General features: G+C 58.6%; 2 protein-coding genes across 4 annotated transcripts; both read left to right on the forward strand.

The window, feature by feature from the left end:
- Nucleotides 1–9,245: 9,245 nt before the first annotated feature.
- Nucleotides 9,246–23,612, forward strand: ATG101 (autophagy related 101). Of its 3 annotated transcripts, none has more exons than XM_054012553.1 (3): nucleotides 9,246–9,264; nucleotides 15,033–15,343; nucleotides 21,735–23,612. In XM_054012553.1, the coding sequence occupies exons 2-3, from the start codon at nucleotides 15,092–15,094 to the stop codon at nucleotides 22,137–22,139; spliced, it is 657 nt and encodes a 218-aa protein (XP_053868528.1). In that variant the 5' UTR covers nucleotides 9,246–9,264; nucleotides 15,033–15,091; the 3' UTR covers nucleotides 22,140–23,612. The 3 variants fall into 3 exon arrangements, with proteins under 3 accessions (XP_053868528.1, XP_053868526.1, XP_053868527.1); XM_054012551.1 differs by lacking the exon at nucleotides 9,246–9,264 and adding an exon at nucleotides 11,713–11,811; XM_054012552.1 differs by lacking the exon at nucleotides 9,246–9,264 and adding an exon at nucleotides 12,792–12,893.
- Nucleotides 23,613–24,641: 1,029 nt separating this feature from the next.
- Nucleotides 24,642–27,183, forward strand: LOC128828433 (uncharacterized). Its single transcript, XM_054013125.1, has 2 exons — nucleotides 24,642–24,787; nucleotides 26,243–27,183. Exons 1-2 carry the CDS (start codon nucleotides 24,642–24,644, stop codon nucleotides 26,712–26,714), a joined length of 618 nt encoding a protein of 205 aa, XP_053869100.1. The 3' UTR covers nucleotides 26,715–27,183.
- The last annotated feature ends 277 nt before the right edge of the window (nucleotides 27,184–27,460 follow it).

Raw genomic sequence — 27,460 nt, forward strand, 5'->3', positions numbered from 1 at the left:
TCCTTGCCCCACAGGCCTTTGGGCTCCCGGCTCGGAGGAGCTATTTTGACATGAATGCAGCTCTCAGACTGCTGAGCGCTTCGGTTTCGTGCAGTGCAGTGGGGAGGGGAGAATCTTGGCTCCTACTAACCAGAGACGGGCTGGGCCCAAAGATGAACAGAAGGGGCTGGAAGGGGAGGGATAGAATAACAGTGCCTTCTATTTTCTACCCGCACAGCTCGCGGGCACACGCAGCCCTGCCCACAGGACATGCAGCTGCATGGAAATACACACATGCAAACATCGGAGTGCATGGCTACGCCACGCATATTGCACACGCACATTCGGTGCATACGTGTCTGGAAAGAGAGCTCTACACCTGCAGCGAAACATACAGGACACCTGGTGTAACTAAATAGCCATGCCGTTCTGCACACACTGTGCCATGCATATATATATGCACATATTGGCGGTGGGCGGCACTGAACCTGGCATCTCTGAAGCTAAATGCATGAGCCTCTACGGCGTGAGCGAAAAGCCTCATGGCCGTTAGCTAAGGCTGTAGCAGACTCATTAACCCCTCTCTGCGTGGTCTTGGTGCTACAAGCGCTGCCCAAAACAGCTGGCTGCAGGGTGAAGATGCAGGCAGGGGGCCAGGCAATAGCAGGGAACGGCCCTGGGGATCAAGACAGAGAGAGGCTGGGGGTACCGATGGGTCAGGGGCCCAGGTCTGGAGCTGGGGAGTCGAGGGAGGGCCTGTGTGGCAAGACCAAGCACTGGTGAGGGAAGGAAATGTGTAGCCATGGGGAGGGCCAGGGACCTGTCCCCCACACAGGCCTGAAAGAGTTAACCTGGGCCTGAGAGGCCAGTCACCTGGCAGCACCGGGAGAGAGAGAAAGCCAGACATGATGGAGCCTGGCAGGGGCGGGGGCAGGGGGTGATTATAAAGCCAGGAAGTTTGCAGCAGAAAGGGGCTGCAGGGAGGATGCTGGCAGCCAGGCTCTGGGGCTAGATGAGGTAGGAAGCGGCCCAGAGAGGCAGGAGCAGACCCTGGCTGCCTGCGAAAGTTCCCTGGGGTGGGCGGACCGGAGGGCCAAAGCCTCAAACTGCCCTGCTAGCCTGAGGGAGACGGCTGACCTCCGAGGGGGAACTGAGGCACGGCTACCGTGATGCCAGGCTGGGTAAGTGACCCTGTTACAGGCTGGATTCTCTGCTGCCGGGTGCTTGGAGCTGGCATTGCACCTGAATGGAGTGGGTGTAAAAATGCCACCAAACTGGAATCCTCCTGTCTCTCCCAGCCACTGTGGTGACTTACACACCCCGTGCGTGCCAAGATCCACACTCCCCCGCAGAGACAGACACGCACCCGCCAGAGGAACAGGTCCTGGTTCTATCACCAGCTCCTTGGGCAAGTCACCTGGGTGCGGCCCCCCACAATGGAGGCCAGGCAGGCCAGGCTCTTCCACAGACCAACCCTGTTGCAGATGCCGAGTGTTAGAAAATCTGGGGGGCAGCCCTGGCCCTCCGGCTGTCAAGGGAATCTCACTAGTGTCTTCAGTGGAGTTCAGATTTCCCCTCCTTGCCCAGTTGGCACACCTGGGGTAAGGAAACACCCTTCGTCTGTCATGCCTCTGCAGAGGTGGGTTCTCCGGGCAGTGCCCTCATTGCTACCCTTCTCCTAACAAAGAACTGGGGCTGCCCCTTCCTGAAGCTCACGGAGCTGCTGCTTTGTTACCGCGGCTCGTTGCCGTTGGTAGGAAGCCAAGCCCGGCGGGCTGGCGAGGCTCTCAAGGCGAAGAAGCACATGGAAATTCCGCCTGCCTGTTTCCAGCGAGCCCCAGGTACCAGCAGCTCGCGTTCCTGGGCACGCTTCAAAGAGCCCTCTGTGTGCTTAACCTTGAGCCCTTATCAGTACACAGGCCTGGCTGGGGCATGACCAGAACGTGGCACTTCTTGGGCTATGACAAGGCAGGAGATTCTCAGCTCTTCCCTTTCTAATTCCAGGCAAACCGAGAGCCGTGGGAAGCCTCCTGCCCCCAACGGAGACGTCTCTAGGGCATTTCATCAACGGATCTCAAAGCAGTTCACAAGCACCGTAACTAACCCTTCACATGCTCCCCCTGGAGGGGGGGGGTGTCAGTTATTAACCCTTTCCTACCGAGAGACATGGAGAGGCACAGAAGTGAAGGGCCTGGGCACGGCTGCCAACTGAGGCAAGAACCCAGGTGTCCTGATTAGGAGACTAAATAAATTCGTATTTCACACACGCTCCTTTATACGGTGCACCGGCCCCTGCAGCCCACTGCTGTCCACTAACGAGGGCTTTGCCTTGTGCAGGGTGGTTCAAAGCCCCACTCTGGACCACCAGGGATGCTGTTTCCTCGTGATCCTTCGCCCGGCACCCAATTCCCAGGGGCTCCCTGGTAACTAACAATTGCTTCCTCCCTACGGGTATGTGTGGAGCTAAATCCACTGGCACTAAATCCTGTCCCAGCCTCCCTACATCACAAGGTCTGCAACAGCTGCAGTGCTCGGATTTCTGCAGCCATCTTGAAATGCTCTGAGCTGCACAGATCTGCCTCTTCCAACCTCATTTGCACTTGCTCCCTTTCCTTGGTGAGCTGCTTGTCGCTCACTAATTAGGGCTGCAAGACGATTGCTGGGGGCGGCTCTGCCATGGCCCTGCACCGGGGCAAAGGGTGTGACATGCTGCCAAAGCCGGAGGGGAGCGCTGCCAGGTACGGGGCTGTGACCTGTGCGAGGGACAGCCAATGGTGACTCAAGGTGCTCTGCCCACCGAGGACACAAGCAGCCAAAGGCCGGGGGTGTGGGGGGCGGTGCTGGCGCAGGGGACCCGGATTCTGTTCCTGACGCTGCACTGCTGGCTGGCCTCAGACGGGTCGCTTAGGGTCAGACTTTTAAAGGTATTTGGGCAGCGTTTCCATCCCCCCTTTAAACGAGGGATTTCAGCCCTTCCTGCCTTGCGAGCCTGGCAGCGCTGTGGAGCCCGGAGCGCCTGCATTCTGGGTCTGTCCAGCACCTCGTGCCCCAGGCTCCTCCCCACCGGGCCCTAGCAGAGGCTCTCGGTACGGCTGTGATACCGTCCATCAGGCAGTGGGACCTCTCTGGAGTCCCGCAGCTGGCTGGGGTGTGCTGGGCACACGCCTGTCTCGCCCCGAGACACGACAGCCAGTGAAGCATAGGGGGTGCTCAGGAGACGGCGCGTGGGAAGCGGTGACGTTCCAGCGAGCTCACTCCCGGCCTCCTTTGCCTGCTTCAGGGACAAGCGCTAACTAGCCACAGGCCAGAGCAGCGTTAACTCGATTACCCTCCACCAGCCGTGCACCGGGCCGGGGCTGGCACTGCCCCCGAGCCAGCGCGTTCCACCCGGAGCTACTCAGCAATGCCATGATTGCGGCTGACGATATATTTAGCCTTGACCTGGCTATAAATTAATTTGTAAACTGCGACTTTAACAAATAAAGCAGCTGCAAGACAGAGCGAGGGAGAGGAGTCGGGGAGCCTGCTGCTCTGGGCAGAAGAGGCAAACGAGTGTCCTTTTTCCGTACATGCTGTTCTGGAAAAAAAGACCTGCTCCCCCCTGAGCCAGAAAGGCTGGCATTATAGGGCTCTGCATGGAGATTTGCTCCATCTCACGTACATCAGGAGCTGCTTGGATCCTCTTGCACCAAAAATGCACAGGCCTCAAGCTGAAGGAGAATCCCTATGTGCTGGTAGCAGTCTAGGCCTTATGACACACATGAGGGTAGCCTGACTCCATTCAGACAGTGGTTGCCAGTTCATTGCACTGTTACCTCCGAAGTGGGCGGTACATCCAATCAACCCCCCTCCCTTCACCTTTCTGGAGGTTCTACAGTCGTGAATTGCTCCCTTGCCTAACAGCCATGAGCAACCCTTGTAGTGACCTAGAGCGGGGAGACAGTCCGCCCTATCCAGGGCTCGATTTGTACTGAAAGGGGTTCTGGGGCTCAGCCCTGACCTTGTGCTGCTCGGGTCGCTGAGGGGTACCTGGCGGCCCTGCAGGAACTCGCTGGGGCTGGGTCTTGGGTGGCCCCTGGGGAATGACAGAGCCTGAATCTTGCTGACCTCACCCTGCAGTAAAAATAGCCCCATGTTGGCGGGACGCTGCAAAGCCCTGGCCCGGCTGGGCCATGCTCGAGGAGAGCCAGGTCCAGGTTTGAAATAGAACAGACCAGCCGGGTGTGAAGGGCGGCTGCAGGGTTGTGCAGGCCAAGACCTGCTTTCTTAGGCCAGTGCAAAATAGGAGGGGCAGGGGAATGTTTTCTGCATGTAACTAAAATCATGTCTGTCCCCACACATACCCTGTGTCTATCTGTCTGTCCTCGACTCCCCACACAGACCCTCTGTCTGTCTGTCCCCGACTCCCGACACATACCCTGTGTCTATCTGTCTGTCCTCGACTCCCCACACAGACCCTGTGTCTGTCTGTCCCCAACTCCCCACACATACCCTGTGTCTATCGGTCCCCACACATACCCTGTGTCTGTCTGTCTGTCCCCAACTCCCCACACAGACCCTGTGTCTGTCTGTTTGTCCCCAACTCCCCACACATACCCTGTGTCTATCGGTCCCCACACATACCCTGTGTCTGTCTGTCTGTCCCCAACTCCCCACACAGACCCTGTGTCTGTCTGTCTCTGTCTGTCCCCAACTCCCCACACAGACCCTGTGTCTGTCTGTTTGTCCCCAACTCCCCACACATACCCTGTGTCTATCGGTCCCCACACATACCCTGTGTCTGTCTGTCTGTCCCCAACTCCCCACACAGACCCTGTGTCTGTCTGTCTCTGTCTGTCCCCAACTCCCCACACAGACCCTCTGTCTGTCTGTCTGTCCCCAACTCCCGACACAGACCCTGTGTCTGTCTGTCTGTCCGTCCCCAACTCCCCACACAGACCCTGTGTCTGTCTGTCTGTCCTCAACTCCCCACACAAACCCTGTGTCTGTCTGTCTGTCCCCGACTCCCCACACATACCCTGTGTCTATCCCCAACTCCCCACACATACCCTGTGTCTGTCTGTCTGTCCCCAACTCCCCACACATACCCTGTGTCTGTCTGTCTGTCCCCGACTCCCGACACATACCCTCTGTCTGTCTGTCTGTCCCTGATTCCCCACACATACCCTGTGTCTGTCTGTCTGTCTGTTCCCGACTCGCACACAGACCCTGTGTCTGTCTGTCTGTCTCAGCACTCCCTCGCTCCTCTTTCTCCAGGATTCGATTTGTAGGGGAGGGAGTCTGGGAAATCGGCCCTTGTTCCCCTCCCGTGATCTGCCTGCAGGTGAAATATCAGCTCTCCGCGTATGCGTCTGCACACCTGCGCTCACTAGCATTGTGCGTTCTCCTTCCGCTCTCTGCGTTGCACCAGGCTAGTCACCATGGGCTGTCCCCAGTCAGTCATGGCTTGTGACTCACCCTGTACTCCCGAGGGCAGCCCATGGCCACCGAGGCAGGGCTGGGGCCTTGGCTTGCAGCCCAGGGTCGGTGATAGCCAGGGACTGGCTGCGTTTCAAGTGTCCTAACAGAGGCAGGTCATGTTAAAATGAGGCAATCAGCAGTTCGGTATTTTGGTCCGTGCTCCTGACACTATAATCAATCACCGCGCTGCTTCCCCAGGCACCAGGGCTCCAGGCTAGGGCAGGCATGCATGAGGCCAGGACAGCTGTAGCCCGGGTTGGTACCTTTGGAAAATACTTTCAGAAGCAAATATGAGCCGCTCTTATCCAGCCCGGCTGCAACCTGCCAAACGTCTCGATACAGCATGAGACGTTTTCCTTCTGCCTCCTTAAAGCCCCAGGAGCAGGGGAATGACGCTGGCGTCTGTGCTCTGCTGCTCGGTATCTGTATTCAGAGTAGCAGCCGTGTTAGTCTGTATCCGCAAAAAGAAGAACAGGAGTACTTGTGGCACCTTAGAGACTAACAAATTTATTAGAGCATAAGCTTTCGTGGACTACAGCCCACTTCTTCGGATGCATATAGAATGGAACATATATTGAGGAGATATATATACACACATACAGAGAGCATGAACAGGTGGGAGTTGTCTTACCAACTCTGAGAGGCCAATTAATTAAGAGAAAAAAAAAACTTTTGAAGTGATAATCAAGCTAGCCTTTGATAAGAAGTGTGAGAGTACTTACAAGGGGAGATAGAGTCAATGTTTGTAATGGCTCAGCCATTCCCAGTCCTTATTCAAACCGGAGTTGATTGTGTCTAGTTTGCATATCAATTCCAGCTCAGCAGTCTCTCTTTGGAGTCTGTTTTTGAAGTTTTTCTGTTGTAATATAGCCACCCGCAGGTCTGTCACTGAATGACCAGACAGGTTAAAGTGTTCTCCCACTGGTTTTTGAGTATTTTGATTCCTGATGTCAGATTTGTGTCCATTAATTCTTTTGCGTAGAGACTGTCCGGTTTGGCCAATGTACATGGCAGAGGGGCATTGCTGGCACATGATGGCATATATCACATTGGTAGATGTGCAGGTGAACGAGCCCCTGATGGTATGGCTGATGTGATTAGGTCCTATGATGATGTCACTTGAATAGATATGTGGACAGAGTTGGCATCGGGGTTTGTTACAAGGATAGGTTCCTGGGTTAGTGGTTTTGTTCAGTGATGTGTGGTTGCTGGTGAGTATTTGCTTTAGGTTGGGTTATCTGTATTGTGTCTCCTGGGAGCAGGGCTGCACCGTGCACAGGGTAACGATGTACCCGGACAGAGCCCCGCTGTGCAAGGTGCTGCCCAGACCATGCTGAGAGCCGCTAGGCCCCGCAGAGCTCGCGCGCCAAAGGGCTGGAGAAAAGGACTCAGCCCCATTTCACAAACCCACGGCACACAGGGAGTCTGTGGGAGAGATGGGAAGTGAACTGAGACCTCCAGGGCTTTTGCCCACAAGTGAAAACGCTGCCAGACCTTCTCCAGCGTGTGTGACTGTTGCCCCCCAGTGGTGGCCGCCCCGGCAGCGCTAACACCGGATGGTGCTAGACAAGGATCAGGGCCCATTGTACCAACCAGTGACATGAGCAGGACGCTTGGGATGTGGGTAATGGGTTATGCCCAGGGAGCTGGCATCAGGGGAGCTGCATTCTAGGCCCAGCGCTGACAACTTCTCTCATTCTGTGACCTTAGCCGACTCTTTTAAAGTCGTCATGTGCCTCGGTATCCCCATCTCTAAAATGGGGCTAATACTGATCCACTTCACAGGGAGTAATCAGCTACCCGCTTGTGACGGGGGCGTCCGAGGTGGGGCGGTAAAACCGCTCACTAGTTTTATCGTGACAGGGAGGGTTGTGCAAAGATAGCAAATAGGGCAGGCTGGAAAATTGCCCAAGGGAGACGGGCGGGTAAATGCACGAAAGTTGCTATGGTGATGATGGTGCGAGTGAGTCCAGCTCTCTGCCTTCAGTGAGACACCAGCAAAGCCCTCCCTTGGGGTGAGCAACTGGCACCTCGGCCCGCTCCCTGGCAGCTCCGCGCTGGGGGGCCTGTCCCGGACTCTCCTCTCGCCCAGCGCAGGGCCTGTCCCCTTCCCAGCCGGGGCAGCGCTCTCTGCAGCGACGGCCCCGAATTCCTTCCGCCTTGGCAGCACCCCAGTGAAATCCATCCCCTGGCACTTGTCAAACCCGGGCTCTCCTCACCCCAGGGCTATTTATACAGCCAGCATTCTTCCAGGGGCGCTCAGCAGCGCGCGGGCCAGGCCCGCCTGGCAGGCCGGATGAAAAAATCCAACGCCCAGCCCTGCCCCTGCGCCGCCCCAGGCCTGGGCACAACACCAGCCCCCTCTGAATGCCTGTAAATGGCTGGGTGAGGTGCAGGGGGAGCCAGGCCATAGGGCTGCATGGTCGTCCCAGCTAGGAGATGAGCGCACACCCGGCCTCCCCATTGGACCCCCCCAACCCCGCCAGCGGCTAACCGCCAGGGCTGCTCTCGTTGGCTTTGAGCTCCCCCGCCTGTCAGGGGCTGGCGGAGCAGGACGCCTGGTCAGGGTCAGCATCCCTGCTGCAGGCGGAGGAGACGGCTCAGCCGCAGTGAACGTAAAGAGGGCCCTGTGCTGCGGCGGCTGCTGGCCACGGCCAGACCCTGTGGCTCTCTCTAGGTCCCCGGCTCGCTTTGCCATTGCCCTGCGCCTGGCGCCGCTAGCTGGGCCCGTGCAAGGTGGCAGCAACTCCCACCCACTCCGCACTAGTGTAAATAATCCAAGGGGCGACAGAGCATCAGACTCAGGGGTCCCCTAACGCCTGGCGTGGACTGTGCCGCATTGGAAGGGACAACTGGCTACACTGCCCCTGCAGGGGCCCCGTCTCCGATCCTACAGGCGCCCCATCCCACGGGGCCCCAGGCTACTCCCCGATCCTACAGGGCCCCCAGGCTGCTCTCTGACCCTTAGGGCGCTGTGTCCACAGCTCGCTCATATATACTCCAGCCAAGTTCTTCCTCTCTGCAACAGCGCCCTCGGCAGCTTGCAGGAGATGCTTGTGCTATAAGAACCGAACCCTGCAAGCAACCGCCCTTTAAAACTGGCTCCTTCCACTGAATGATCTTAACGCTCTTGAGAAATACCATACTGTCCCGGGGGGAAACTGAGGCACACAGCAGCAAAACGATTTGCCATAGGTCCTACAAGTCCCTGGTCGAGGCAGAAAGAGAATGTGGGTCTCCTGGCTCCAGTTCTCCCTATGCTAACCAGTGGACCCCACTCCCAGAACTGGGGCTAGGACTGGGCCACGGTTTATCCACAGGCTCAACCTTCCTCCTCAGTGTAAAATATAAAAGTAAGAAGTAACTCCGATGTAATGACGCAGCAGCAGGGGAGGAAGGGCGAGTCTGGGGCCCCCACCCATCCACGACGTCCCTTCCCCGGATCACACCCTAAGACAGAGCTTCCCGGCGGGACGGGAGGGTTCCCATCGGAATGACCTCACTGATGGGCAGCCCAGAGCTCAGCGCTAGGAATAGCCCATTCGGGCATCACGTATAAATAGCCCGACAGGACAGTGATAGCATAAGCCCTTGCCGGTGTTGTTTGCCCAGCACAGCCAGTGAGAGGTGACACCCAGTTTGAGGAGGACCAGGGAGAATATTTGACACACTACCAGGGCTGTCCCGGCTCAGACGCACAGCGCCTTGGGACCTGCACTGTGCTGGGGGGACAGAATGGACTCAGCAAAGGCCTCACCCCCGGCAAACTCCTGCTGGTTTCAGTAGGACTCTTGTTTGAGTGAGGCCTGCACGATCCGGCCCCAGGTAGAAACTTGATTCCCTCCTCCTCCTAAGGGCAGCTTTGTAAAAGCCTGGTTTGGATGCAAATGTAGGAGTTTGCACCGCAAGTAGGAACCTCTTCTGTAGTGTTTAGGAATAGGACAGTGCCCTGTTCAATGATTTGTGAACCTGCTAGCGGTGCTCTCCGTGTTGCTGACGCCCCAGAGCAGCAGTGTGTGTGGGGCTGGGTGTGACAGGTTTAGTGAGCCTGGTTGCTTGGGGTAGACTGTGGCAGTGGGGTTTCTTCACGGCGTTGTTTAAAGAGCAAAAGACAGACCATCTCCCTCTAAAAATTAAGCTGCTCTGTATTTTTCAAACAGTTTGTGCTTTATTTCCTTGGAACGGGTGCGAGTTGTCATCTGAGGCCCTATATAAATAATAGGAGTACTTGTGGCACCTTAGAGACTAAAAATTTATTAGAGCATAAGCTTTCGTGGACTACAGCCCACTGTATGGATGGTATGCATCCGAAGAAGTGGGCTGTAGCCCACCAAAGCTTATGCTCTAATAAATTTGTTAGTCTCTAAGGTGCCACAAGTACTCCTGTTCTTTTTGCGGATACAGACTAACACGGCTGCTACTCTGAAACCTATATAAATAATGTTCAGGGTTGCTAATGCGGGCAATATTTGCTATATTTCCTACAGCCCCAGCTCCTGGAGTCATGTGACTCTCAGCCTGGGTTGCCAACTTTCTAATCACACCAAACTGAACACCCTAGCCCCGCCCCTTCCCTGAGGCCCCGCCTCCTGCTCTTTCCCAGTCTCACTCACTTTCACTGGGCTGGGGCGTGGGAGGGGGTGAGGACTCTAAATGGGGGTGCAGGCTCTGGGCTGGGAACAGAAATGAGGGGTTCAGGGTGCAGGAGGGGGCTCTGGGCTGGGGCAAGGAGTTGGGGTGCAGGAGGGGATGAGGGATCTGGCTGGGGGTGTGGGGCTGGGGATGAGGGGGTTGGGGTGCGGGAGGGGGCTCCAGGCTGAGGGGTGGGGATGAAGAATTCGGAATGTGGGAGGGGGCTGCAGGTTGAGGCAGGGAGTTGGGGTGTGGGAGGGGTGAAGGTTCTGGGCTGGGGGTGCTGGCTCTGGGTTGGGGCCAGGGCTGAGGGGTTTGGTGTGTGGGAGGGGGCTCCAGGTGGTGGTGGGGGGGAGGGATATGGAATGTGGGAGGGGGCTGTGGGTTGAGGCAGGAGGGGGTGAGGGCTCTGGGATTGGGCCAGGAATGAGGGGTTCAGGGTGTGGGAGGGGGCTCTGGGCTGGGGCAGGGGATTGGAGTGCAGGGGGCGTGAGGGCTCTGGGCTGGGGATGTGGGCTCTGGGGTGCAGGAGGGAGCTCCAGGTTTGGGGGCTCTGGACTGGGGGTGCAGGCTCTGGGGTGCAGGAGGGTGCTCCAGGTTTGGGGGGGCTCTGGGCTGGGGGTGCAGGCTCAGGGGTTCAGGAGCGGGCTCCGGGTTCCTGGCCAATGGGAGTGTGGAGCCGGTCCTCGGGCAGTGCACAAAGCCCTGTAGGCCCCCCACCTAGGAGCTGGACCTGCCGGCCACTTCCGGGGAGCAGCGCGGTGCCCCAGAACAGGTAGGGACTAGCCCGCCTTAGCCCCACAGCACCGCCGACCGGACTTTTAACGGCCCGGTCGGCGGTGCAGACCGGAGCCGCCAGGGCCCCTTTCCGACCGGGTGTCCCCGACGCTCCGCTTGCTTTCAAAGGAAGCGTCTGGGCCTCGGGGTTGCAGAGAAAAGGCAGGACCTGTGAGCCAGGTAGGGCTGCCAACCTCCAGGACTGTCCTGGAGTCCCCAGGAATGAAAGATGATGTCGTGTGAGGAAACCTCCTTGGCCCTGCCTTGAGCAGGGGGTCGGTCTAGACCCTCCTGGGGTCCCTTCCCGCCCTGATCGTCTAGGAGTCGAATCCACAGCCCGAGCCCAGGTGAAGAAACCCAGCCGTGTTATCAAATCCTCCTGCTCGCCAATTTCTGGGTCTGGCCCAGGACTTTGAGGGGGGCTGCAGCGCCAGCCCGGTGCAATGTCACCCCCAGTTCACTAAGGGGGAGAAACCCACGTGGCGGGGCGGGGCTGGGCTCTGCACACCTTGGCAGCTGCAGTATCACCGCCCGGGGAGTCCGCCAAGCTAGGGGGCAGCCGAGAGCCAACGCCGCCGCCCGGCCTAGGAAGTGGGGCGCTCTTTGGCGCGCTCAGGGCCAGCTCTGTGGTTGTTCTTTTTCGGAACGAACCACGTCAGCGTTGGAGAGGGGGGGATTCTTTAACAAGTTTGATTTGTTTGGGGGGGGTTCGAAAATAAATAGAACAGAAAGAAAAATAAATGCGGTTTTTTTACCCACTCTTTTAAGGGATGGTGCGTAGAAAAGGGGGGGGCTTGGCGGGGATTCAGAGAAAGACAGATGGTTTGCCCCCCCTCGCAGATGGTCTATGCCATGCTCCCCATTCCCTGGGATGGGACGTTCCAAGGTCTCGCCTCCCCCCTGTGCCGCGCGGGGATGGTTCATTCCAGGCGGGGGCGGGGTCGCGGCCAGCTTCGGAGGCAGGTGAGTCGGGGGGAGGCGGGAGGTCCGTCTTGGTCCCCCCCCTCCCCGGAGACCCCCCCGGCCGGGCCCCCCCATCTCCCTCCCCCCCCGCTCCGCCCCCCATCGCCCCTCCCCCTCTCGGCCCCCATCTCCTCCCCCCCCGCTCCGCCCCCCCCCGCTCCGGTCGGACCCCCCCCATCCCCGCCCCCCATCTCCTCCCCCCCCGCCCGGACCCCCCATCTCCCTCCCCCCCCCGCTCCGCCCCCCCATCGCCCCTCCCCTTCTCGGCCCCCATCTCCTCCCCCCCCGCTCCGCCCCCCCCATCGCCCCTCCCCATCCCCGCCCCCCATCTCCCTCCCCTCGCCCCATCCGGACCCCCCCCGTCTCCTTCTCCGGACCCCCCATCAACTCCCCCCCCGCCCCGGCCGGGCCCCCCCATCTCCTCCCCCCCCGCTCCGCCCCCCCATCGCCCCTCCCCTTCCCGGGCCCCCAACTCCCGCCCCGCCCCGGCCGGACCCCCCCCCATCTCCTCCCCCCACTCTGTCCGCCCCCCATCTCCCTCCCCCCCCGCTCCGGCCGGGCCCCCCCGTCTCCTTCTCCGGACCCCCCATCAACTCCCCCCACTCCGTCCGCCCCCCATCTCCCTCCCCCCCCACTCCGGCCGGGCCCCCCATCTCCTCCACCGGGCCTCCAACTTCCCCCCCTGCTCCGGCCGGATCCCCCCATCAACTTCTCCCGCTCCGGCCGGGCCCTCCCATTTCCCTCCCCCGGGCCCCCAACTTCCCCCTCCCCCTGCTCCGGCCAGGCCCCCCATCGCTCCCCTCCCGGGCCCCCCCATCTCCCTTCCCCCGCTCCGGCCGCCTCCTCCGCTCCAGACGAACCCCCCCGCCCCGGTTGGGCCCCCCCATCGCCAGGGCCGCCCATTCCAGTGCCCCCCATCTCCCCATTCCCGGGGGGTCTCCCCCTGCTCCGGACCAGGCCCTGTGAGCGGGATTCTATGACATAGGAACTTGTCTCCCCAGTTCCCAGAAATCCCCTCCTGGGGGAAGCCAGGGCCCGGACGCCTGGGTTCGCAGGGATCCCCCTTCTGAGCAGGAGTCAGGGTCAGTGAGTTGCTCTCGCTGGTCTGCAGCGGGTGTGAGGATCCCGTGGTGACACTGGGAGGAGGTGGGGGGGTTCCCACCGTGACTTGGGAGCACCCCGAAGTGGTGATCACCCTGCTCATCTCAGGCCCCTTCCGTCCAAGGTTCTCCCAGCGCCGGATAGACACCACTGGACTCCTCCTGGTGGCCTCCACCCTTCTCCTCAGAGAGGCGGGTCTGTATGAGCCTGCCATGGGGTGGGGAAACTGAGGCACACAAGGGCGAAGGGACGTCTCCCTGGTGTCATAAGCCGGGGAGCAAACCAGACAAAATTCCGGTGTTGATCACTTACCTGTAGCAGAGAAGAGAGCCGCAGGGGGAGGGGTTTTCCTGGCCATCTCATGGCCATCTCTCTCCTCCTTCGTGGATCAATACACTCGTGACCTGCTGTGCATTACAACTGTACCTGAGAAACCCCCTCACCTAGACAGCGCCTAACTCGTGACTCCTGGGTACACCCATCACAGCAGAGGCCCCTGGACACCCACGAGTACAGTGTCTGTCTAGGGCACCTTGCTACGAGAGTTGCTAAGCTTTCGTAACTCTCTTCAGACTAGTGGATCGTTCATCCGCCGTCACCACTGCTTAAGAGGAGACGCAGGTGCCTATAACCCCGATGTAATGAATCCATCTCCTCTTGCTAATGCAGACACGGAGTAGGGGTTTTTTTTGGGTCTGGCTCTGCGTGTCATCGCCAGTCTGTGGACAACTCACGAGCTGGTTGTAAAAACCGACTTTCCAGGGGCCAGCTGAGCCAGGTTACGAAATCGCCTTTCTGGGAGAGGCGGTAGCATGAATTGTTGTTTGGTTTGGAGTACACAGGGCCTCTCAGCTCTCCTCCCCGCTTTTTTTAAATAAGAGAAGGGTGTTTGTGTCACCTTAAATAGGAATCACTAGGGGGCAGTCTCTGCTCTCATTACAGACAGACTTCTTTTACAGACGTGGTTGTGAGCCTGATTGCTTTGGCTTGCCACAGCAGAAATAGCCTCCCAGCCATATCCCCAGTTCCCCAGCAGGTTTAACATCAAGCTGACGCATCTTCGGAGTCTCCACCATGTTTTGCAAGACTTGGAAGATCCCCAGGTTGTTTCGGGTGGCACCCTGGGCATGTGAGAGCAAAGGACAGGAACGGTTATTCCTTATCACGGTCTGTTGCCATTCATCTAGTCCCCTGACCTGCAGGGTTATAATGCTTTCTACACACACAAAAAGTATTCCCCCACGGTAAAAATATTCTTTATCGAGAACAACCGCAAAAATACATGTTCAAGCAGGCATCCCGAGGCAGTGTGTTGTAGTGGTTAGAGCAAGGGCTCAATTTATTCAGAGCTTTTTTCCTTTCTTCCTACGTGAGCCTGAGTACGTCACGTCTCTGTGCCTCAGTTACCCTCATCCCCGTTTCACAGCTGGGGAAATTGCCTAGCACACAGCGGGGTTGGGCGGCTTAGTTTGTGGTTGCAGAGCCTGCCGAGATCCTCTGATGAACGGTGCTAGCGGTGCAAGGCTTTATTAATAAGTTGACAATGTAGTATTGCCTCTGTCCAGTGTCAGCACGCGCCGTGCGCTGTCTGGCTGAGGGCAAGGAAGGGTGAGGGTTACCCTCATGTTGCAGAGCAGTGAGCTGAGGAACAGGGAGGCCGGGCCTTGCCCGTGGCCACCAAGCAAGTCTGTGGCCGAGTCTGGAATGGAACTCGGATCACTCGATTCCTGGGGCCCTGCTCGCACCAATAGTTGACACACCCTGCTTGTGAGCAAACGACTGACCCTGGCTGTTCTGCTCTGGTGACAGTCAGTGGCACGGCCATGCCTGGACGTCCCGACAGAGCCCTGCCATGCTGAGAACCGTTCCTGCCCAGAAGAGTTCACTCTCTGTATGGGCAGGAGAACAGAAGGGTTCTTCTCTCCATTGTACAGCTGGGGAAGTGGGGCCTGGGGAGGCGAAGTGACTTGGCCAAGGTCCCACAGTCAGTGGCAGAGCTGAGAACTTGAGCCCAGATTTCCTGAGTCCCAGGCCGGTGCCATAACCCCAGTCCCACCCTCCTCTCCGCTGCCGCAGTCTGTCCCGCGGTCACAGTGTGCTGACGTGCTGTTTGGTTACAGGGAGAGCGCCACTCTGCCGTCCCCAGCTGGAAACACCGGCCACGCGGGCGCAGACTGCCATGAACTGCCGCGCCGAGGTGCTGGAGGTCTCGGTGGAAGGCCGCCAGATCGAGGAGGCCATGCTTGCCGTGCTCCACACCATCCTCCTCCACCGCAGCACCGGCAAGTTCCACTACAAGAAGGAGGGGACCTACTCCATCGGGACCGTGGGGACACAGGACGTCGACTGCGACTTCATTGACTTCACCTATGCCAGGGTCTCCTCCGAGGAGCTGGACCGAGCGCTGAGAAAGGCCGTTGGGGAATTCAAGGTAAAGAGCTTGGAGCCAGTCACCTTGGCTGACTTCTCAGAGGATGTGCAGACCAGAAATCCCAACAGGGGTTGGTGGAGCTGCAGGCCCTTAGCCCTGCTATGAATCGGGCCCAAGGCATTGAAACATTGAAAGGAAGGTACTCCTTCACCTCCCAGGGTGTGTCTTCGCTCCACGGTTAACCTAGGCTCTCCCCCGGGTCTTAACCCAGCCATCTGCCATCCACCCAGAAGAGCCTCTGCCCCAGGTCTGGAGATGTTTTAAGCCTGGGCAAGCTGACCCAGCTGGGAGAGTGGGTTAGAGCCCTGGCTGGGACCTGCTCACTCTGCAGTAAGGACGCAGGCTGAATAGTTTGAGTGCTGATAATCCTCCAGCGCCCTTCCCACAGTTCCACCCCAAAGGACAGACAAGGTCTCCCTCACTTGGATTGGGAAGGAATCCTAGAGTCCCAGCACAGGGAATCCTGGGATACGTCCCCAGACCCCCAGGGCAAGCGCAGAACCAGTGAGGACACAAACGCAAAAAGGGATTGCGGGGGACGCTCGCTCCTCGGCTAGGCTAACCCGGTGCCCACACTCAGGTGCTGGTCGCTCAGGTTAACTCTGTAATGAAGACACGTCCTCAGTGCATTGCACTCTTCCTCTGTAAATCAGCTAACCCCAGCAATGGGTGGGTGGGTGGGAGTGTGTGTGACGGGTGTAGTGAGGCGAAGTGCTTGGACATTCTCTGGGGAGAAGACACTAAGTGCAAAGTCATCTGGGGTAGGAAAAGACTCCATTGCAAAGGGCTGGGAATGAAGCCAGCCTCCTGTACTTTGGGGCTATGCAGCCTTCTTCATCGAGAGCATCGTGGGAGTCGTCACCGAGCGAAAAGGAGAGTTTTGTAGTTCTGTGTGAAGAGGGGCCGTGGCTCTGTGGATGGATGGGGTCTGGATACATTGACTCCCCCAAGCCATAGAGAGTTAATGGCAGGAGACGTGAAGCCCCGGCAGTTCAGCGTCCTGTGGTCCTAGTACCATTTGGAGAGGCACATCTCTGCATGGTGCTCCGGCTCGCTCTCTGTGGCGCCTTGCTCGACACACACTGTGCTTATTGCTGTAAGCCCCGCGGTGTGTAACGCAGCGGGGCCTAGATACTGTCCATCTCGTAATGCCCATTCAATACGATTTCTGCCCCAGCTAATTTAGAGGCTATATTGGGGATGGTCAGATTGTGACAGGGTTTCTGTGGAATTAAATCCAAGACATATGTTGCAGTGAATTTTAACTAGGGAGATTTAGGGAACAAATCATCCCTTGAGTTTTCTGCATTATGAACCACTGTGTCCTAAATCCTGCTGAAAAGGTCATGGGAAGCAGTAATATCTGGGTTGTGGAGAGATTGGATGTCATCTCAGACCATCACTGTTCAAATACTTTATCATCTGTAGAGGGTCCGGTTTGGGAGCCCCAGCCCGGATTTCCAGCCCTAGGAATTTACAATCCTCCTTAATAGTCAAGGAAAGTGATGAAGGTTGCAAAGCACAAAATTTAAACTTCCCTTTATATTTTCTGCTCCTGGGCTGCCCCGGCTTAGCAATGCTGGAGTCATTGCCACAGGCAACTGGGACGAGCTGGGGGTTTGGGAATTCACAGACAAGGAGCTGTGTTCCTTTTCCCAGGCGTGTCTAGTCCACGTGAGCAACTGCGCCTCTCAACCCCCCTGTAAAAGCTTCCACATTTCGTTTCTTGTGCTTTGGTTGACTTGCCCTGTTTTTATGATGGACGCGCCACCAGCAGCCATTTGTTTCCAGTGCTTTGTTAGCCCTCATTTGCAGTGATGAGGTCAGTCGTCAGCTTTGCAGTTCGATTTAATGTTTTAAAAAGTCACGTTAGCGCTGGACAAGACTGCTCAGTGTAACGACTTTATCTGGCCGGGCTTCCGAGAGAGATCTCAAACTGCTGAAAATGAACAGTGTCTCCTAGCCCTGAAGAGCAGAGCTCCAGTAAATGGAAATGGCTTCTGGACAGCAGCAGTTTCACGTGCTGAGCTCTGTTCTGCCGGGCCAAGGAGTGCCGGGCACGTGGCTCAGGCCCTCAGCTCTGAACATTGGACTAAGACAAAGATGATGTTTGGCTTACGTCTGTGATCTGGGAGCGTGTTACGCGGTTTAATGGACCCTCACGGAAGGTTAGTTACTCTGTTTTACAGCTGGAGGATCTGAGGACCAGGAGAGGACATGACCTGTCAGTCACATGATGCATTAGCGATACATCCAGGAATGAAACCCAGTGGTCCTGCCACCCAGTCCCCTGCTCTAGCCAGGAGCTTCCCTCGCTGGGGCCAGTTACAGACATTTTGCCAGATACTTCCTTAGCTTTCTCCATCAGACAGTGCCGGGGTCTCATGGTTTCATGTCTGTAAGATGTAGCGGCTGCTTTTGGCACTGCTGTGCTGGCCTCTGTGACGAACTGGGCCTGTTCTCCAGGTCCCCCCCCATCAATACCTCAGTGGGCAAATACGGGTGTACCCCCACATCCTTGGGGCCCTCCTTGGCCCCCCACTTCAGGTGTACCCTTGCCACGGGCACTTTGACTGGTGTTCCGCCCACCCCCGTCAGGGTCAGGTAGGTGTTGGGCACCACCTGATCTGGGGCCACCACCTCGGGCCGGGCCAGCGTCACCTCTGCGCCCGTATCCCAGTATCCATTGACCTTCCTCCCATCCACCTCCAGGGGAACAAGGTACTCTCTCCGGAGGGACAGCCCCACGCCCACCGTATAAACCAAAAACCCTGAGTCTGGGGCATCCAGCCCCCTAGAGGAGCTGGCCTGAAGCTCTCCTCCCTCCTTAGCAGGTGGTACTCTGCCAGCCCCCCTTCCCTGGGAATGCTGCCTCTCGCCGGGCTGGGTCTCTACCCAGTCAACCCTCTGTGGGTTCGGCCTGCTCAGTCTGTCCCTGAGCCTGGGGCACTGGGCCCATATGTGGCCCTTTTGGCCACAGTGGTAGCAGCCCATGTCCCCTGGGTCCCCTTGAGTAGGTCGGATGGTCCTGATGCCGGATGCTCCCCTCTGATGGGTTTTTTCTGTATTTTCCCATGGGGAGGTCCCATGGTGACTCTCTCTCTGTGTTGTGGTGGGACTGTTCCTTTGGGACTCCTCCCTTTTATCTCCTGACCGGCTCTTTACAAACTCATCGGCCAGCTGCCCGGCGTGTCGCGGGTTCTCTGGCTTTCTGTCCACCAACCACAGCCTCAGGTCGGATGGGCACCGCTCATACAGTTGCTCCAGTACCAGCAGTTTAATCAGGTCCTCCTTCGTCTGGGCCCCACCAGCCCACTTGCTGGCGTATCTTTCCATGCGGGCGGCTAGTTGCAGATATGAGATCTCAGGGGTTTTATCTTGACTCCGGAACCTTTCCCGGTACATTTCAGGAGTCAGCCCAAACTCACGTAGCAGGGCCCTTTTGAATAGTTCGTAGTCCCCTTTCTCTGCCTCTCCCAGTTGGCGGTACAATGTCACGGCTTTGGGGTCCAGTAAGGGGGTAAGGACCCGGAGTCTGTCCGCGGGATCAACCCGGTGCAGCTCGCAGGCCGTCTCAAAGGCCTCCAGGAAGTCATCCATGTCCTCCCCCTCCTTGCGTGGGGCCAGGATGCACTTATCAAAGCTCCGTGCAGTCCTGGGTCCCCCCTCACTCACCGCAGCCGGGGGTTCGCTGCCCTTCAATCTCGCCAGTTCCAGTTCATGCTGACGCTGTCTCTCATTCTCCTGTCTCTGTCTCTCTTCATGCTGACGCTGTCTCTCATTCTCCTGTCTCTGTCTCTCTTTCTCCTCCCGTTCATGCTGTCTCTGTTGTTCACGATCCTCCAGCTCTCTCAGTTTTAGCTCTTTCTCCCATTCCAGCCAATTCCGCTCCACGGATGCCGAACGTCGCCGGGAGGATCCCCTGCTGGCCGGGGGGGTCACGGCGCCTTCGGTATTTGCTGGGCTCCTCCCCACCCTTCCCCTAGGCATAGGAAGGAGGGGTCTCGGGAAGCCCTCAGCAGCCAGCTGACCACTCCCAGCTGGGACAGACACTGGGGCCTGCGCTGCATTTGCCAGGCTGCTTCCCTGAGACACAGGGATCAGTTCATTCGCGCGATCTTCCGCCTCCAGCCGGGCAATGAGCTGTTCTTTGGTGAGCCTCCCAATGCACAGCCCCCTCTGCTTGCACAGCTCCACCAGGTCGCTCTTAAGCCGCTTGGCATACATCTTCCTGCTGGCCACTCACCGGCCTGTGTGCTCACAGCTCCCCACAGTTCCCAGGGGGCCCCCTAGTGTGCCAGCCCTTCTCGAGGTCACCACCTCTCTGCCAGGGTCGAGCTGCAGACTCCTCCGCCCCTGGAACCACTCGCTGCGATCCCCCCGGGGGACCCTGTTACTGCAAAAGTCCTTCTCGCTGGTCACACACTCCCAGGGGTAACAACCGTCTCTCTCTCTCTCACTCTTCAGCAGGCCTGGTCCCCGTCAATCCCCCTTTGTTTTACTGCTCCCCAGTCACTTACTGCAGGAAGCGCCGTCCACGGGGTGCAGTAGATCCCACCGCTAACACCAGTTGTCACGGAGTATTGGGGAACTCAGGGCCCTGCACCCCCGGCTTCCTGCGATTCACTGCGACTCTCAGCCAGCCAGTAAAGCAGAAGGTTTATTTGGATGACAGGAATACAGTCCAAGACAGGTCTTGCAGGCACAGACAACAGGGACCCCCTCAGTTAGGTCCATCTTGGGGTCCCAAGGCATCCCAGCCCAGCCCCCCTTGGGAGGTCAGAGCCATCTCTGCCTCCCAGCCATCTCTCCAGCCTGCTTCCCACACTCTCGCTTCAGCGACCCCTCCCACAGCCTTTGTTCAGTTTCCCGGGCTAAGGAGTCACCTGGCCTTCAACCCCTTCCTGGGTTCTCGTGTTACACACTCAGGTATGCGCCCTCGGGCTGTCTCCCATCCTCCAATGCAGACTATTCCAGCCACACTCCCCTGTCAGCATTCACAGACCACAGTGAGAACAGGCCCAGTTCTCACTGTGGTCTGTGAATGCTGACAGGGAAGTGTGGCTGGAATAGTCTGCATTGGAGGATGGGAGACAGCCCGAGGGCGCATACCTGAGTGTGTAACACGAGAACCCAGGAAGGGGTTGAAGGCCAGGTGACTCCTTAGCCCGGGAAACTGAACAAAGGCTGTGGGAGGGGTCGCTGAAGCGAGAGTGTGGGAAGCAGGCTGGAGAGATGGCTGGGAGGCAGAGATGGCTCTGACCTCCCAAGGGGGGCTGGGCTGGGATGCCTTGGGACCCCAAGATGGACCTAACTGAGGGGGTCCCTGTTGTCTGTGCCTGCAAGACCTGTCTTGGACTGTATTCCTGTCATCCAAATAAACCTTCTGCTTTACTGGCTGGCTGAGAGTCGCAGTGAATCGCAGGAAGCCGGGGGTGCAGGGCCCTGAGTTCCCCAATACTCCGTGACAGCCTCGTGAGTTTTACCTGCTTTGATTGTCTGTGGAAGAGCCCTCCTGCTTTTCGGGATTGGCGTCTTTTTGAGGTACTGATATTCTGGGTTCTCCAGAGCAAACGCACACCTGGCAGAATTGAGTTACGTGGCACCTGCTCTCAGGCATCCAGCCTCTGGCCATTGCCTGTCTTGGATGGAGGCCCTTCTGAGCGGGGTATTTCCAGGCTGCCTTCACTGTGTTATTCCCAGCAGAGAGGCTGCCCACACCTGCTGGCTTTCTCCGCAGAGATGGCTAACGGTGTGACGGCACCACCCAGCACTTCCTGTGCAAACCTACTTTAGTCAAGAGGCACTACAAAGAAAACGCATTCTACACACACGCTGACACGCTTACCAGACGTCACCCCATCTCTCACATGGGCTCTGGCAGGGACAGTCCTTCCACACCCCACCAAGGAGTTTGTCACAGCTTCAGCTCAGAACAGGCCCTCTCTGCCCTTTATACAGTTCAGGGGTCTTTGACCCAGTAAATAGCAGACAATTGGCTTCTCTCCCCAGGGCGCAGCTTCAAAAGGGTGGACTCAGAGTGGGCCACTTGCATCCTTCTCACCCCTCAGGTTTGTCCTAGGAAATCCACTTTACACGCCTTGTCTCAAAGTCCTTAGTAGTTCCCAACATCTCCATTAACCAAGTCCCTAGGAAAGTTACACTCCACCCTACAATAAAATGCAACGCTTTGTGTGTTAAATACAGTGGGCCCCAATGGATTAAACCTAATTCCATAAGATTTAACTTAAACTGTATTGAATTATCTTAATTCCATAGGGATTTGTCCAGGACAGAGCCGGGGACTGGCTGTCATGGTTTGACCAGATGGCCCTTGCTCCAGTGTCCCTAAGCCCCTTGACCTCAACTGTGCCTGGTTCTCTCTCTGCAGGACGCCCTCCGATACTCAGGCAGCGACGGCATCGGGCAGATCTCCCTGGAGTTCTACCAGAAGAAGAAGTCGCGCTGGCCCTTCTCGGATGAGTGCATTCCCTGGGAGGTGTGGACCATCAAGGTCAATGTGGTGAACCTGGCCAACGAGCAGGAGCGGCAGATCTGCCGGGAGAAGGTGGGGGAGAAACTGTGTGAGAAGATTATCAACATCGTGGAGGTGATGAACAGGCACGAGTACCTGCCCAAAATGCCCACCCAGTCGGAGGTGGACAACGTCTTCGACACGGGCCTGAAGGACGTGCAGCCCTACCTCTACAAGATCTCCTACCAGATCACCGACTCCCTCGGTTCCTCCGTCACCACCACTATGCGGCGGCTCATCAAAGACACGCTGGCTCTGTAGGGCCAGGTGCCTGGGGACAGGGGGTTGCGCCTTTCTGCTCCCCATCACACAGGATGACCCAGGGTGTCCCAGCAAGTAGAATCGTCTCAGAGCACGGTCCTGGCAGGAGTTTGCTTAGACCCCGCCCTATCATCTGTACATTTCAGATGGAAGCGTTCTGCAGGCTGGACTTGGGCTGTGAATCTCCCTATGTGGGGGTCACCTGGAGCTGCGATCTGAAATGTCAGCAAACTGCTCCTTGTGCCACGTGGCCTATATTGCAGCTGGCCTGTTGGCTCCCCTCCCCTGGTCTCCCTTTCCTCCCTCAGATCCCTCCTGAAGCCCCAGTTCCCTGATGGAACCTCATCCGTGCACTGCCTGATCCTGGAGCTGCTGCTGCCTTGTTATACCGGAATTCCTGGACAGGGCCCCTCCTCTCGCCCCGTCTGTTTGGGGAGGGGCTCTATGACAATACAGCGGTAACCTCTGGCTGGCGGTCGAGTCAGGGATTGTATTTCTCTGCCTTTAACACTGTCTTGTTGTAACAGTGGGGAAAGAACTGCCCTCAACAGAGCATCTGTGACCCTCCCAGAGCCGCGGTTAGAACAGCAGTTGGGAGTCTCTGTGGGTGCCCATGAGGCAAGGCCCTTCCCTGCCTCTCTCTCCACCTGGGAAAGGGGGAGAATGCTGCAGGTGGTCGAAGAGCACACCAGGGCAAGCAGATAGTCTTTGCTAAGCTTTATAAAGCCCCTTCCTGAAAATACTGGGGCGCAGTCGGGCACTTGCACAGCCCCTAAAACCCCTGTTCCCTAGTCCGTCACCTGAAACCAAGTCCACGTCTGACGTGCAGCGAATGTGGTGAGAGTGGCCGCTGTATGCAGCGAGGGCTGGGCTGGCAGGAGACGTGAGTGCCGCGAGAGAGCGGCGGCTGCTTCTGTTCCTGCAGGCTCCGTCTCCGCACAATGGGTAACTACGTGTATCTGGGTACAGAGGAGCTGTTGCTTGTGTGTGTCGTCCAGTGACCTCACTGCGCTGCCATCACCATCAAAAATACCCCCTTCGTTCTTCCTGACTGCTTAAAGCAAACGAAGCAGCCAGGAGCTCTGTTTAAAGCAGGGGGGAGATCTCCCGCCCCTGTCTCATCAACACACTTACGCCCCCGTCCCCACTTCCTCTGCACTGGAGACTGACGCCCGTGTGTTTGTTACAGACACCCTGGGCTTAGAAACTGACCTGTCTGTATTGTGTAGATCTCATACTCTGGGGGTAATAAACACTGGCCTGGGCCTTCTCTTTACTCCGTGTCTCGGGCTGTCGAGAGCGTCTCCCCCCTGCTCAAGTAGCGCCACCTCCACCGGAGTCAGGCTTTGCCGATGGCCCAGGTGTCATCCCAGCAATAAAGCCCAGGTCTGGTGCGCGAGCACTTCTACTCCAGAGGGGGAGATGAGCGTGTGGGTTTCTCTGAGTCTACTAATAAACTATTTTCCCATCAGAGCCCTCTGTGTGCTTACGTGTTCTTACCAAGGGGCTGTGAGAGTCGGATGGGGGCCAGTGAAGTGAGAACAGTTGCTGGGTGAAGGGCAGAGGCATGGGGAAGCTGACGGGGGGGCTGAATTTCAGGAGGGTTCAAGGCCAACCTGTTCTGTGCTCTGCAGCCACAGTCCCCTCCAGAACGCTCAGGTCCCCTGGGGACATCTACAGCCAGATTCTCCGAAGAGTCCTGGGCCCAAGCCCTGAGAAGTCTGGCCCTTTCCCCGCGCCTGTGCTTCCATCCCTTGCCTTGGCCAGATCGGTCCTGACGGCGAAACAGGTTTCCCACGTTCCTCTGCTTGGCCAGCCGCAGTTAGCAGGATACGGTGCCTCTTGCGTCCACACCGCCGGTTCGGCTCCTGCCTGGGCTGTTCGTCCCCAGGTGGTAACCAGCCACGATGGCTCGTCAGCCTGCTGTCAAATCTCCGGTCAGCTCCCGGAGGATGTTTAAATCCCACTCCCAGGACGCAGAGCCTCGCAGTAGCTGCCTTAGGAGCCCCACCTGGGGCCTGGTTTTCAGGCTCGCTGAGCACTCGCCAGGGAGCTCAGTGGGAGCTGCGGGTGCTCAGCACATGTAGGAGACATTGGACAAGAAAGTGAAGCCTCCCGTACCGGTGGCTGCTGCTGAGAATTTGGGCTTTAACTTCTTCTCTGCTGCCACAGCAGAGACGCAGGAGGTGGCTTGGGCCGGTTCTGGGCCTGGGAGCGCTTGTCTCCAGAGGGGCCAGTGGGACACCTTTCACCAGCACGAACCTTCCCGCGGAGTGAATAGCCCCCGAAAAGGACAAGAACATTGTTCTAGCTAAATAGCACAAGCCTAGGAGACCCATGGAAGAAGATAGCTTCCCAGTAAGTTCCTAGCACTCGTTCAGAGGAGCGACTCAGCCATGTAACCCCAGAGCCTGCCGGGGAGCAGGAATGCCGTGTGAGACCCGTAGGGAAGGACTGATTCACTGCACAGGGGAAAGGACGTTCATACAGCAGTACTAGCGGATGGACTTCAGCGAGCAGCAGTGGGCTAGTCAAACACCACACGGCGTTGAGATGCGAGTTCTTAGCCCCGTAAACAATTGCGGCTTTGTGCGGGTTCTAAGTGGCAGGCAGGTGGCTCACGAAGTCGCGGCGTCTGAGCCGTGGAAGTAAGTTCCAGGAGTTCAGCGATGCTGCGGGAGGGAGCGGGCCCAGTCTAGGCACTGGGGCACTTGGGGAATTTCACTGAGGATCTGCCCTTTAGCATCAACATGGAGGCTACTTCGGCCAGCGGCAGCAGCGCAAACAGAAAACTGCAGCCCGGCTGGACCTGGCCGTAGCAGCTGTTGGAAGAGCCCAGCCCCGCTAGCTAAGAGCCAGGCTAGGAAGTGAAGGGAGCTCGGTCCAGCTGATGCTGCGGCAGGGAGAGGGGATTTACTCCGCCGGGATTGGGTCAGGGGAGGAGGATTAACAAAGTGACTGATGAAAAATGCTCCGGAGGGGAGTTGTTCTGCGGGTGCGGGGGGTGAGTCCAAACTACACAAGGGTGTCTGCTGACAGCTGCACCGCAGGGGAACGTCGCATCAAAGCCAGACTGAAATCATGGCTGAAAAGTTTTCTCTTCAAACATTTCTGCTTGAAGCTCAGTGGTGGGCCAAGGTCCACTCACCCCAGTTCAGCCACATTTCAGCTACCTGTATGCAAAAAGAAACAGCCGTAATCCCTTCCTCCCTCCCCTGGCTCCACTCATCTGCCTCCGAAAGGAGCCAAACTTCCCACCTCTGGTCTGGGGGGGACGCATGGACCGGAACAGCACAACGGTTGGCATGAAGGTGCATTTTCCCTGGTTTGTTACTGTAGTGCCTGGCTGAGCAGGGGCCCGCTGGGGGAGGGGCAGTATAAACAGACTAGAAGCCCCTGTCATGATCTTTAGGAGCAGGACTAGCTGCTGAGGGTGAAATCTGGGCCTCTGGAGGCTGTTCCCCAAGGGAGAGGGGTTCCCAGGGATCTGGGGGTGCAGGGTGTCTGGTTCCTGGAGGAGCAGGGGGGCTGTTTCCCCGGCGGGAGGGGTTTCCCCCAGGATCTGGGGGTGCAGGGTGTCTGGTTCCTGGAGGAGCATGGGAGGGCTGGTTCCCCGGGGGGAGGGGTTTCCCCCAGGATATGGGGGTGCAGGGTGTCAGGTTCCCTGGAGAAGCATGGGGGGGCTGTTTCCTTGGGGGAGGGGTTTTCCCCAGGATATGGGGGTGCAGGGTGTCTGGTTCCTGGAGGAGCATGGGGAGCTGTTTCCCCAGGGGAGGGGTTCCCCAGGGATCTGGGGGTGCAGGGTGTCTGGTTCCTGGAGGAGCATGGTGGGCTGTTTCCCCAGGGGAGGGGTTCCCCAGGGATCTGGGGGTGCAGGGTGTCTGGTTCCTGGAGGAGCATGGTGGGCTGTTTCCCCAGGGGAGGGGTTCCCCAGGGATCTGGGGGTGCAGGGTGTCTGGTTCCCTGGAGGAGCAGGGGGTTGTTTCCCCGGGGGGAGGGGTTCCCCGGGGATCTGGGGGTGCAGGGAGTCGGGTTCCCGCTGCAGGGAGGAGCTGTTCCGCCCACGGGGCTGGAGGAAGACTCGTTTCCTGACATCACTGAAGCCCGCCCCGCCCGGGCCCGTCACTGCCCCGCACAATCCCGCTCCACCGGCACTTCTGCGGCTGGCGGCGCCGCGAGCTCCTGGGGGATCTGCACCGGCACCGGGACCGGGTCCGCGAGGACTGGCTGAGCCGGCAGCGGGGGGCGCTTTGCCAGAGCCCCGCCCGGGAGCCCCTCTCCTGCCCTCGCAGCCGAGCAATGACCAGCAGCGCCCCGAGCCCCAGCCGCCCCCCGCCGTCCGCCGCCCCGACGCTGGACGCGCTCCTGGGCGCCTGTTGCGCTCTGGGGAGCGCGGGCGCGGAGAGGAGCCGCTCCCTGGTGCAGATCGCGGTGCTCTGCGTCCTCTGCCTCACCGTCCTCTTCGGCGTCTTCTTCCTGGGCTGCAACCTGCTGCTCAAGTCGGGGAGCCTGATCGGCCCGGCGGGGAAGGAGCGGAGCCCCGCCAAGGAGCTGGAAGCGGGGATGGGCACCTAGGGGAGGGGACCCGGGACCCGCCCGGCCCCTGCTGGAGCCCCGCGCCCGGCGGCCCGTGCTGCGCGTAACGGGACCCCCCCCCTTCTCCTCTCCCTGCTCGGCCGGGCCCCCGGCGCTAGCGAGCCCCGGAATGTCCGTGTGCGGAGCTCGCTGGGCGCTTTCCGAGCCGCTGCCGTGCGGGGCCCCTCGCTGGGTGACCGTTCAAACGGGCTGGAGCCTGAACCGGGCTCGGGGGCTGCTCCTGCTCCGGGCAGAGCCGGTTTGTCCTGGCCACGGATAAAGCCAAACCGCAGCCGGAGCTGGGAACCCCCCGAGATTTGCTGCCGGAGGCTCCTTCCTCGCCTAAGACGGGATCCGGGACCGGCGGCCGCGGCCCAGTGAGTGTGAACGGTTCTGCTGGAGCCCCGAGGTGGTTTTTCCTCCCTCCGCTGTTCCGTTCCAAATCGGTATTAAACTACATGGACCCTAACTTCGGCTCCGATTTCATTTTCAGCGTGAAATCCCCCGGGGGGCGGAGGGGCCGTGTCGCGGGAGTGCCGGCGAGACGGACTCAGACCTGCCCCACAGCGCTCCGGGGCAAAGCGGAGAGGAAGGGGGCAGGTAACCGCGAAGCGAGGGGGCTCATGGGGACAGTGACTCCAGTTTAGCCATGGGTCCCGATCCAGTTCATCCGTGTGACTCTGGCGCTGCCTCCCACCTCCCACGAGTCAGAGGTGCTTTGTGCAATCAGAGAAAAGTCCAGACCA

The sequence above is a fragment of the Malaclemys terrapin genome, chromosome 23 (genome assembly GCF_027887155.1).
Source record: "Malaclemys terrapin pileata isolate rMalTer1 chromosome 23, rMalTer1.hap1, whole genome shotgun sequence".
Taxonomy (NCBI): domain Eukaryota; kingdom Metazoa; phylum Chordata; order Testudines; family Emydidae; genus Malaclemys; species Malaclemys terrapin.

Bases quoted from the DNA above. Each gene is read 5' to 3' on its own strand.
- LOC128828433 (XM_054013125.1), top strand. From the start codon at position 24,642: ATGGACTTCAGCGAGCAGCAGTGGGCTAGTCAAACACCACACGGCGTT. The intron at 24,788-26,242 runs GTAAGTTCCAGG...ACATCACTGAAG, and splicing joins GCGGCGTCTGAGCCGTGGAA to CCCGCCCCGCCCGGGCCCGT.
- ATG101 (XM_054012553.1), top strand. From the start codon at position 15,092: ATGAACTGCCGCGCCGAGGTGCTGGAGGTCTCGGTGGAAGGCCGCCAG. The intron at 15,344-21,734 runs GTAAAGAGCTTG...CTCTCTCTGCAG, and splicing joins AGGCCGTTGGGGAATTCAAG to GACGCCCTCCGATACTCAGG.